We start from the raw sequence: 12,157 nt of genomic DNA on the forward strand, positions 1-12,157 counted from the left end.
GTCTGATTGTGTCTGTTCTTGTGTGTGAGCATGAGGGGTAGGAATCATCAATGTTAGTGGCATCACTGCATTCTGCTTATTGAAGTCTGCCTTAGCATTAAGAAAGAGCTGGAATTAAGGTTATTTCATAGCCATTTTAAATAAGACATTTTATTAGTAACAGAGTTTGCCTATTACAAACTGTCCTTTTTAGTTTAATGGAAATCGTAAAAAATGTCATCTCTTATTGCAAGAAAAATTACTGGAGACCAATCCACGCAGTATTGACCTGGAGAAGCAGTAATATGAAACAGTACTCCATCTGCTACTTACTTTCTGTAATGCCTTTTTTTTTCTACAAAAGGAATGCAGCACACCATCTAGATTTCCCTAAGGATTAGGTTAATACTAGCTGTTGCGGTGTGAAGTTGCTGACTGTGTGCATTGAACATTCAGCCAATTAAATGCAGAAAAATTAAGACAACCATTTTAAAGCTAAGTCCCCTGATTCCTGCTTAGCTAATGACCAAGTAAGGAGTTAGCAGCTCAAATCCCATCTCAAGTCACAGCAGTGTCAAGTTAAACACTCTGTCTAAATTAAAAACATAACATTCCTGGCAGACTTACCTTGCAACAACCCAATCAATTAAGGAAGGCAGGTAAGCTGTGGAATTCAAGGCATGTTAGCACTTAGGCCTTATAGGCTTAGGCTCAAACTCATTATGCCTTTACCCCCTGGAGTTTGCCATGATTAGGGCAAAATCTTAATATTATATAGCAGGTTGTGTGCAATAGACCTACATACATTGCTGTGATATTGGGGGTCTCTGTTGCCACTCATGCCACCCCATAGGTGGGGCAGAGTCGACCAGGGTAGCCAGTCCTTTAGCTTCCAGCAGAAGGGGAGGACCCCTCCTACCATGTAAATCAAGAGGCTCTTCCCCCTGCTTCTTCAAAAAGGAGGCTCCCTACTATTGTCACTCCTGGTGAGGGGATGGACCTACAAAGGTGCCACGCATATGCTGCTTTTATCAACCTCTGTTACACCAGTAGACACCCAGCTCTTCTGAAAACAGTCCCGGGTAACTCACAACTTACTGGTGCACCTAGAGTAGAAAAGTAAAGCAAAACTCAGCATTGTGTCTCTAAAGCCAGCAGAATCACCCAAAACCACAGGGGCCACGTTCACCACTGTGGCTGTTTTCACTGCAAGTTTAAATAGCAGGACTAATACCCAGTATGCAAAGCTATACTTGAATTACTAATGCCTAGTCAATACTACGCTCACCTGTGTGAATGGCTAGGTCTTCTGGAGGCATATTCCACAATTCTGTGCACTGAAATAACATCAAGCAGCTCAATGCAATTTGCCTGGTCAAGTGTTGGAGAAGTTTGCTATCCTTTATGGTTGCACAGAATAATGGGAAGATACTGGAAAAATAGCAACATTTACCTGGTGCTAGCCTGCACTCACCTAGGTATGTTTGGGTACATGTGTGATGGTTCTCTAGTGCCTAAGTTGACAGGGAATTCTGGGAGAACTTAAGTGTTTCTGAACTCAAGGGGAATTGAGGAAAAGTGTGGAGGAGTATCAGTACTAAAAGTTGTTTAGCCTGCACCCAACACTAAGAACGGGTGAGTTAAAATCTCAGTGGATGCAACCTCCAAGCCAATGCACAGCTCAAACACATCAAACCACTTTGGCCAGGAGAGAGTACACACACATGGGTGCTGACAGACATGGGAAAAAAACAGTGCTTTAACAAAAGAGGGGACATATCAGTTTGATCCAGCTCCCTAACATCTTTATAGCTCTCACACTTCAGTGGACTTTGGTGCTTTTACCTAATAGTGGATTGAATCAGCTGTATCCAATAGCTGATTCAATCCACTAGGTCAAACTGACACTATTCCTCCTTTGGACACATGCTGCGCTCAGTGCAGGGACATACTGAGCTGAAAGTAAAGTGCTGTTTTGGGTTTTTTCCCACATCTGTAAAGCACCCTTTGTGTTCAGAAGTGACACTTACAAAAGAGCACGACTAAACTGCAAAGGACAGACTGAAGGGAAAAAAAGGCCATCTAAAGGAAGCTGTGAGCAAATTATTCAAGACTTAATCATCCCAAAACCCATGACAGGTTTCCAAGGGCATGTGCTATAATCACTCTATTCTCCATTTCTGATTACAAGCTGTAATGCATCTGGAAAAAACTTCAGGATAATAAAGCACAAAGTTATGCATGCTCAGCCATACATGACAGAGGAAGAAACAGGAGTATATTGTAGAGAATGGCTAATGCTCACCCTGCATAATAGGGAGAGATGCAACAAGATTCTTTTAAAAATTCCAGGATTGTCCTACGATGCAGAATCTGATCACTTTTACAGTAAAGTGTCCCTAGCTTAGTGCAGCTTAGTACACTAGAGAGCTCAATGCATGGAGAAAAGTTACAATACTGCTCATATAAGACTGGCAAAAGTCAACCAGAGTGAACAGGAGGCCCACAGTTAACTTTACTCTCTTATGTCATTCTTCCTTATGATTTGTACTAATTAATTTTAAAAACTCTCCTTCAAATACAAAACAAATTCCTTCTTTCTGGACTTGAGCCCAAGGATAAGATTCCCCTCTGGTGCAAACTGAGGTAGCTCTGTTGAAATCAATGAAGTCACTAGCCGAGAATCTAATACAATTGTTCTCATTAAACAAGCATCAGCACTCTAAGAGGAAGCATCTCTTAAACAACTGGCCACAAGAACTCAGGCCGAGACTCTTGACCCTGTCTTGAGCCCTCCACAGATTAAAGAATCAGCTCTGCTTGCTTTTTGTATGTATAATATATGATATGGAAAATTTAAACTAAAGTACCATGCAAGTTATTGGCACAACAAACAGAATGACACTAGAGACTACCACTGGCTCTGAAGGATTGCATGAAAAAAAGTAAGTGACTTGCCATATTTCTATAAAACAACATGTTCTGTATGAATCCATTCCCTCCCCAAGGTCACACTCAATTTCACCACAGCCTGACTGAGTAATCCAGAGGTTTGGTTTATAGGACTTAGGTAGTCAATCATTTACTTTAGACAAATATTTTATTCCCCCATCCCCAACCTCATCCTGTATTTTGTTCAGATCTGGGCAAAAATTTTGTGAACTCATATGACCCCGACTTGGGAGATGGCTGATCTCCAATAAAACGAATTGGCTGTTTTGTAACATTCTGACATGCCCCTTATTCCATGCCCTGTCCTGTTACATGCATTGCAATGACACTTTAAACCTTTTTGCTGGTATGTTATTTGTGTTTCTCATATCGGAGGGCTATGACCCTCATTTATAGAATATTCAGAATCGTCTAGAAATATAAGACTAACAAAGTTTGAAGTTTGCTGGTACCAGTGAAAGAGGCTGGGCTCAGTTTCTGCCTCTTACATCACATTTCCCTGGGTGCAACATTACTGGCTTCAGTGCAATAAGGAATCCTGCCAACAGGAATGAAAATCAAGTCCAATTTATCCTGCTGAACTAAGTACAGAATAGTGAGTGGCCTTTTTGGTTCACAAATGGCCAATCCAGCCTGAAGCTTCATAGTTTCATAGATTTAGGGTCGGAAGGGACCTAGTAGATCTTCTAGCCCGACCCCCCGCCAGGGCGGGAGAACAACAAAACCCCAAAACAAAAAACGGGACTCAAATGAGTCCAGCCAGGTAGGCATCCAGCCTCTTCTTAAAGACCCCCAGGGTAGGGGCCAGCACCACTTCCCTTGGAAGTTGGTTCCAGCTCCTAGCCGCCCTAACTGTGAAGTAGTTTTTGCGGATGTCCAATCTATACCTCCTCTCCATCAACTTGTGCCCATTACTCCTTGTTATGCCAGCGGGCGCTAGGGGAAACAGCGTCTCCCCCAAACCCTTCTGGTCCCCCCTAGTGAGTTTATAGACGGTCACCAGGTCCCCCCTCAGCCTTCTCTTGTGGAGGCTGAATAGGTTCAGGTCCCGCAGTCTCTCACTGTAGGGTCTGCCCTGTTGTCCCCGGATCATGCGGGTGGCCCTCCTCTGGACCCTCTCAATGTTGTCCACATCCCTCTTGAGTATTGTGTCCAGTTCTGTGCGCCCTATTTCCAGCTGTGGCCTGACCAGTGTCCCATAGAGGGGGAGGACCTCCTTGGCTCTACTCGAGATGCACCTGAGGATGCACGACAAGGTCCGGTTAGCCCTGCCAACCATGACCTCGCATTGTCGGCCCATGTTCATCTTGGAGTCAATAATGACTCCAAGATCTCTTTCTGCCTCCGTGCTCTCAAGTAGGGAGTTCCCCATTGTGTAAGTGTGCTGCTGGTTCCTACTGCCCAAGTGCAACACCCTGCACTTGTCCGTATTGAAACGCATCCTGTTCCTGTTAGCCCACCCCTGTAACCTATCCAGATCCTTCTGCAATCTCTCACTCCCTGCTAGCGTGCTCACCTCCCCCCAAATTTTGGTGTCATCAGCAAATTTAAACAGCTGTTTAAGTGTGTTAACTTTAACAAGTACCCTTTAAAATTTATACCCCATTATTAAAATACAATAAAAGCTGTGCCATCCAGCACTTTATTAACTGGCATACTTTATTAATCAGCATGCCAACTAACATTGCAAAAGCGCAACTGGAAGTCCTACCGTGGCACTTCCAGTTTCACTGAGTCCCACAGCCCGGGGCAAAGCAGCCTGTGTGGGGCCCCCCTTCCTGTCCCCCAGCACGCTGACACCAGGGCATGAAAGCTCTGGGGCACCAGAAGCAGTGGGAGGGGCGGCGGCCCGAACAGACCCCTCTCAGATAACCAGCATATTTGATTAACCAGCACCCCCCATTCCCTCTGGATGCCAGATAACACAGCTTTTGCTGTACTTCATTATTGAAGTTAATACTCCATTATTAAAAACTGGGATAGATTTCCAGCCTAACTCAATAATGTAGTAAAGGAGTAATAAAATAACATCACTGGTGCATAGGAGTAAAAATGATGTTTTATTTACATTTTAAAATACAATTAAAAAAAAAGTGTGTGTGGTCTAACAAGTTTACACGTAAGCAAGCAAAGGTAAAAAAGACAACTTGATCAACAAAATGTTGCTGGATAGGTGTCTATTTGATTTGACAGACATTCAGTATAGGAAATATTTACTCGTTGTTTTTAAAAGCAGTGATTTAATACACATGTACATCACAGCATACAGTTCAATGAAGGCATTTTTTCTTTCCACCTGATCTACTTGGACTTATGTCCTTTGGATACATTCTTCCTTTTGTTTTTGTAGACAGGGGAACACAGGAAGTCTGTGCTTGTAAATGGATCACCACGCCTCAATTTGCTGAAAAACAACAAGTCAAATGGTTATGGTCTTGGTCTTAGTTAGTATATATGTAAGTTTTACTATTAAAGCTATTTTTGGTTTGGAGATTTGCTTCCCGTCTTAACTTAATAGCTAAATTAGTAAAAGCCAAAAGTTTCATATCGATATAGCTTATCCCGCCTCCAAAATAGGAATACCTATGTCTATAAAGAGTTTTATAATGGCAACTGCATCCAAACAGGAGGCTGTAGAGGTATAACCCCCTAGCAAGGCAAGGCCTTCCACAGAAAGCTATGAATATAAAACAGAGCTATCCTCAAAGTGGTAAAATGTTGCCCACAATAATGACAGAGGGATTGTGTTTCACAATATAGGGAAATCAGCAGCCATTGCTTGCTTTGTGTACTCTGATGCACCCACAGAAATGTCAGTATCAAACCTTTAAAGTCTTCTTCTGACAGAGGGTACACACATGTATTCTCCACAACAACTTGACTGAAAATAGGATTTGTATCTTTATTATAAATACACATAAATGTTTGTCTAAGAATATTAAGTATAAATATTATTTTCTACTAATAGGTCTAGTATATTTATGAAACTGAATACTTGCCTCATGACTGACTGAACATCACAGCTCAAATATCTCTTACCCAAAGGAATGTGTGCAAATGCAGTTTTAGTCTAATTTTAAAAAATAATGAATCTTGGCAGGCAATAAAAGTAATTATAGTAGCAGAAGTGGGTGCTAGACATTCCCCTGGCACAGTACGTCATCGGATTTGCTAACAGGTTCCCGTGCAAGCCTGTGGCCTAAACTCAATATGGTCAATGTGGTACAAGCAAGTGGAGGCCAGAAATATCGAAAGGATGAGTGCTGAAGATTAAGCTATGCAGTCACCTGGGAAGGGCCCAGGCCTGCAGACTCGCACAGAGACTCTCGCTCAGCCTCCCATTGGTTTCAAAGGGATCCCAGGCAGGCTGGAGGATCTATCTAGGCAGATTTCTGTGAGATCAGGTCCTACGACATATACATATTTCAGGGATCCGTTTATTTTTGTTGCGTTAACATTCTTTCTCTATGTTTCTTGGAGGCGAGATGAGGGGGGAGCAGAGCCATTCCAAACATTAGGAATAATGGTTCTGCATGTATATAAGAAAAGCCCATTTCCTCACGTACCCAATTCCAAAACAAAGTTTAGGGAAGAGGTAGCTTGTAGGATAAACAAATACCAACCTATTGAGCTTTGGTTCTTTATAACAAGCTGGATCCCGCCTCTGTCTACTCGGACGTGCTGAAGCTTCTTCAGAGCTACCAGACAATAAAAAACTGGTGTTGGTCAGCTCCTGCAACACTCTGATCTCTGTCAAGATAGTTACATTTGAAAAGAAGTTATTCAATTGTTACAAATCACTGACTGAACCCCAAGATACTATTTGCACATATGAGAAGAGAAAAATTAGCTTCTTGCCAGAATTCTTCAAATGTTGATGTAGCACCATTCTCTTCTGTGGGCTAATACAGCATCCATAACTACTCTCTCCTATCTAAAACCAGATTCTTCAAAATCCAGTTTATTGATAATTTTTTATTGAAGTAACTGCCTCCAGTCTCCAATCAGTGCTAAAGCCCATTGGATTAGGCTTGGCCATGCAACTAATTCTTACTTTACAGAATTTACAAGTTAAAAGAGATAGTAAGCAGGTAAAAGAGGAACAACTACACTAAAGGTGTTTATGGCATCAAAGCTATCTGGGATAATTCCAATGCTACATGCTTAATCTGAGGGAAACTGCAGCATTTCCTAAAAAGCTTATATAGTAAAATAAGCTAATGGACAAGATACGATCATAAAAACACTTTCTAATATTCATTAACAAGCTTCAATATTTGTGTTATAAGCGTTAGAGTACACATACAGGCTTTACAACATGGTAGATAATGCCTATAGTTAGGGAGAATACAACATACTAAATCCATTCTCAGAGGCAGAAAAAAAACTAACACCTACAAAGTTCCCATATTGCTACAACTCAGCTCTTTGCATCCATCAGCTCCTCTGATAGTTCCATCAACCCCCGATGTGCAGTGTTGTAGTACAGTTAGAGAAGGAGTCAAGGGTCACATCTACACAAAACGTTTAGTGGGCAGTTGAATAATTAACTGTGCAGTAAACATCTCAGTGTCTACATGTGTGTCAGGGTGCATGAAACTAATAAACTCCACAGCAGGGTATTTGTATTTACAAGTCCTACCCTGCTGTGGAATTTTTTCCACGCAGAGCAGCACACCCATAGATGTTGAGCTGGCTGGCTGGGGCACAAGGGTGCTTTAGTGCCAAGGCTGCCTGCCACCCTCATGCCCATCCCCTTTGCAGCACACTAAGCTGAGACGGGGCAGCCCTGGGCTGGCAGATTGACCCCCCTGGGTCCTGTGCCAACTGGGGCTGTAGTGACCTGGCTCAATGTCCTACCAGCCAGGCGCATGTGTAAACTGCATGCCAGGGAGCAATAAACTGTGGTGCAATAAGCAAAACAATGTTTTTTGGAGCAATAAGCTCCATAGTTTATTGCTGTCCCCTAATGGCACATGTAGAGGCACCCAAGTAGAGATAAGTCCCTTGAGCATGTTTTCCCAACCCACAAAAAACACTTACATTAACCTTACTAAAATTGCAATTTTGATGCGTTCCAAAGCAAGGTGGCAACAAAATATTTCCATGATCAAAGAGATCTCTCCAAAGGGTTGGATTATTGATGCATATGAAGTCTATGTGTAGTGATGTAACAAGCAGAGTTGGCACCTGAGGCATGTGCTGCAGGTGAGCAGGGGGCCAGGGCATGGGCTGCAGGTGCAGTAGCCTTACCCAGGCTGGGAACTCCTAAGCAGTCCCCAGCTGAGTGGTTGTTATTTCTGCTGCATGCTCTGCCTGCCCTGGTTGTTGCTCTTAAAGATCTTAAAGAGTTCTTGACATAGGTGTAGTGCTGGGGTGTAGTCTTTGCAGGAGTAGGGGGCAAGACCAGCACCCATTCTAACTTGGAACCCAGGGCAGATGTCCACATAACCCAATGGTATTTAGGCTACTGTCTATGAGGCAAAAAAAGAATCATTCAAGTGGTCACTATGTGGAAGGTGCTCTCCTATCTATCACTCTAGGATGAAGGTTTAAAAAATGCTTAGCCATGATTAAGCCCATCCCACTGACTTTCATAAAAGCAAAGCTAAAGGGCTGTTGCTACTGAAGCTAACTTTTGCTCTGCCCCTAGAGGAGTAAGCATATATCAGAACATGTTGCCCTGAAAGCACAAGGCCCCCCCTGAAAACCATTAGATAAGCCAGTAAAAGTGCTCTTCTGTTGGCATAGATACATCCAAGCCAGTGATTCTGCTGGCAGGAGGGTATGATCTTCTCACAACTCTTAACTATACTGTCAGGAAAAAAAAATAAATAAAAAATCTCATGTAAACCAGAGCTCAGGCTGCTACAAGTCACATTTTTCCCTATTCCATAACTTAGCTGTTAAAACAAGCCCCAACACAAGTTACACTAACTTGAGCCCCATCATACACAAAAACCCTAACCTGCATGCAGTATTTTTTTTCCTTTAGTTTGCTATTCCAGAATGGACCACCATTAGAGTCTGGATCTGAATTGGGGCCTGAGGTGAGTTTGACGCACCTGTCTTCAGGCAGGAGCTACAACAAGATCTAAACCTCCAACAGCAAATCTCAGTGCCTCTAATTATCTATTCTTTGCCAAAACAATGCAAATAAATTAGAGCCAGTTCTCAGACATACAAGAGCTGCTTGAGTAAGCAACATTGTTTAAAGTAGTGGTTTTCAACTGGGGCTCTGCAAGAGCCCCCAAGGGTGCCACAGCAACAGTGTTCAGTGCTTCACATGCTCCTACATTAGGACTTTCTGGTCAGCTTAAAACAGGCAGGAGCTGTCTCATGCTGTACAGCTCTTTCTGTTACCCGTTTGCCCCCACATCTCCAGGAAACAGGCATGGATGAAACTGTCCCATCTGCTTCTGTTTCCTGGAGTGGGGTTCCCAACCTTTTTTATATGGCAGACTAGAAAACTCACTCAAAGAATTTTGGCAGACCAGGTATAGAAACAATCTAGTTTACATATTTAAATGTATAGATATTTGAATATGTAAATGTTTAAATACGTGCATTTGTAAATAATTAAATTTTGTACCTGGGTGTGAGCACCAGAAGACCCTGCAGGGGAGAGGGCTGCACAGGCAGTGGCCCAAAGCGATCCAGCTAGGGCTGCCTGGGAAGAAGGGGCACCGCTGCCTTTCCTAGGAGCAAGCAGCGGAGCCGCCTCCCTGTCCTGGGCATTTCCCTACCTGCATCTCCCCACTCACAGGAGGCAGGAGTGGGGCAGGGCACACAGAGCTGGCTGCCCACCTCCCAGGGCTGCCCTACTAGCCAGCTTTAACCCTGCAAGTGACTGCCAGCAGGAAACTGCTTGCCGGGGCGAACAGACAGGGGGTCCAAGCAGGGGGTCCAAGCAGGGCCCAGTACTGGGCTGCAGCCCGATGGTTGGGAACTGCTGTCCTGCAGCAATTGGGGTGCCAGACCAGGAAGAGCTCCACCGCACAAGACAGCTCCTGCCTGCTTCAAACTGATCAGAAAGCCCTCATGCAGGCAGAACAAACACACATGGCACAACACTTCCCAGGCAGCCTGTGCACCACAGTTGCACATCCCTTCCCAGCAGCCAAACCCAGCTGAGAAGCACCCAGGTAAGCCGAGGTAGCACCAAAAGTGGTTCTCAGCTAGGGATGCTGCTGCAATCAAAAAAAGTGGTGGTGGGGTGTCCTGACCCTGAAAAAGTCAAGAACCACTGGTTTAAAGACATTTCAGATGAACAGACATGCCTACAGTTCCCAAAACAGGAAGAGATGCAAAAAGAACAAACGCCTACAATGGTCCTCAGCTTTTTCTTTAACTGCAAACAGTATCCAGAAATTCTAGCAAAAATACAAGTAAATTCCCAAGTAACTTAAGCCAAACAAAGATGCAGTAAACATTTATGGATGGGGTGATCCTAAATCTCCCATTGTGACACTCTGCTCCTTCCCTGCTCAGCTGATCGCACGGACGAGCTCAGAGGATGCACTGAAGATCAAAGGGGAGTGTAGAAGGGAGCACCAGAGATCAGTCTTTTTTTTTTTTTTTTTTAAAAACACATTTTCTGGGCCTCCTGCTGAATAACAAAAGTCACTCATTTGATTAAACTGATGGGATACCTGGGACAAGAGTTTGAAGTGGGACTATTTTAGTGAAAATGAGATGTTTGGTCAGCCTATTTATGGGCTAAGGACCTATTTATAGATTAGGATTCTAAACCTACTGACTGGAAAGGCTTCACATCAGCCCCAAGCTTTGTACAACCCTTCTTTAATGTCATTAGTACTCGACAGTAGATGCAGGTCAAAACGGCCCTACTGTGCCTCTCCATTTCCTGGAGACACCATGCAGGGCTAGCGCTGGAAGCAGCTACAGCATAGATCAGTGGCTGTATAGCATGGATCTATACAGCTGGAAGCAGCTACAGCATAGATCAAGTCTGAGGATAGGATTCCTCTCTCTTATGGACCCAGGGGACCCATGCTTGCCTCTCCTTTCCAGCAACAAGGAGAAGGAAGGAGAGGAGAAAACCTCCAAAGGAGGCAACTCCACACTCTGAACAGGCTGAACAAGCTAAGCAGACCCAGAGAAAGAAACGTTGAGTGATCGTCATAGGTGACTCCATCCCGAGAGGTACAGAGGGTCCCATCTGTTGCCAGGACCCCTCGATACGCGAGGTCTACTGCCTGCCCGGAGCAAAGATTCGGGATGTGATGGGGATGATCCGGGCCATTACCCGGCCCACCCATGGTCCTAATCCATGTGGGCACTAATGATGCAGCCAGGAGAAGCCCTGATCACCTGATGACAGACTACCACACTCTGGGGGGCGTGCTGAAGGAGATAGGGGCATAGGTGGTATTCTCTTCTGTCCTACCAGTGAGCAGACGTGGAAGATGACATGAGACCTGCATCAGAGAGGTCAACTGTGACTTTGAGAATGGTGTCTCGAGGCGGGCTTCGGCTTCCTAGACAACGACCCACACATCAGGACAAGAGACATGCTCTGGTGGGATGGGCTTCACCCTCCCCCCAAAGGTAAGTGTGTGTTCTCTTCTAGGTTGTCTGATCTCCTCTGGCGGACTTTAAACTAGGCTTGTCAGGGGAAGGGGAAGACGAGGGCAGAGGAAGCTCTGGACCACTAAACCAAGCGTCACCCACAAGAACAGCCCAGCCTAGACCGACGACGAGCAAAACAAATACCCAGGTAAGCAACAGGGGCCTGGGTAGTACTGAGGTTAGGGGGCCAGTGCACGCATCTTCAGGAGGCCTCAAATGCCTCTACACTAATGCTCGTAGTATGGAGAACAAGCAGGAGGAACTCGCCCTCCTGCTAGCCGACATCAACCCAGACATAGTGAGGCTCACCAAAACGTGGTGGGACCCAACACACGATTGGGCAATGAATATCAAGGGCTATAGGCTGTACAGGAAGGATAGGACAGGGAGAAGTGGGGGTGTGGTGCTCTACATCAAGGAGAAATATACATTCTCGACAAGTGGCACTGGGTCAGAGAAGGGGCACACTGAAGTGCTCTGGATTAGAATACAAGGAAGTTGAGGGGAAAGGGACTTAACAGTGGGGGTCTACTATAGATCACCCAACCAAGGGGAAGAGCTAGACTGGAAATTCGTAAGTCAGCTCACGGAGGTAGTTAGGTCAAAGGATGAGGTCATCCTGGGTGACCTGAAC

General features: G+C 44.6%; 1 protein-coding gene across 1 annotated transcript in view; it reads right to left on the reverse strand.

Moving 5' to 3' along the window:
* Window positions 1–5,093: 5,093 nt before the first annotated feature.
* LOC109302001 (shugoshin 2-like) overlaps window positions 5,094–12,157 on the reverse strand; it is a 33,788-nt gene continuing 26,724 nt past the window's right edge. The window contains exons 10-11 of the mRNA XM_019523450.1: window positions 6,555–6,681; window positions 5,094–5,335 (exon numbers count right to left, since the gene is read on the reverse strand). Of these exons, the coding sequence (XP_019378995.1) occupies window positions 5,233–5,335; window positions 6,555–6,681 (230 nt within the window). The 3' untranslated portion in view covers window positions 5,094–5,232. The remainder of the gene's footprint in view (window positions 5,336–6,554; window positions 6,682–12,157) is intronic.

The sequence above is a fragment of the Gavialis gangeticus genome, unplaced genomic scaffold (genome assembly GCF_001723915.1).
Source record: "Gavialis gangeticus isolate Ggan-Ray unplaced genomic scaffold, GavGan_comp1, whole genome shotgun sequence".
In the NCBI taxonomy this organism is placed as follows: Eukaryota; Metazoa; Chordata; order Crocodylia; family Gavialidae; genus Gavialis; species Gavialis gangeticus.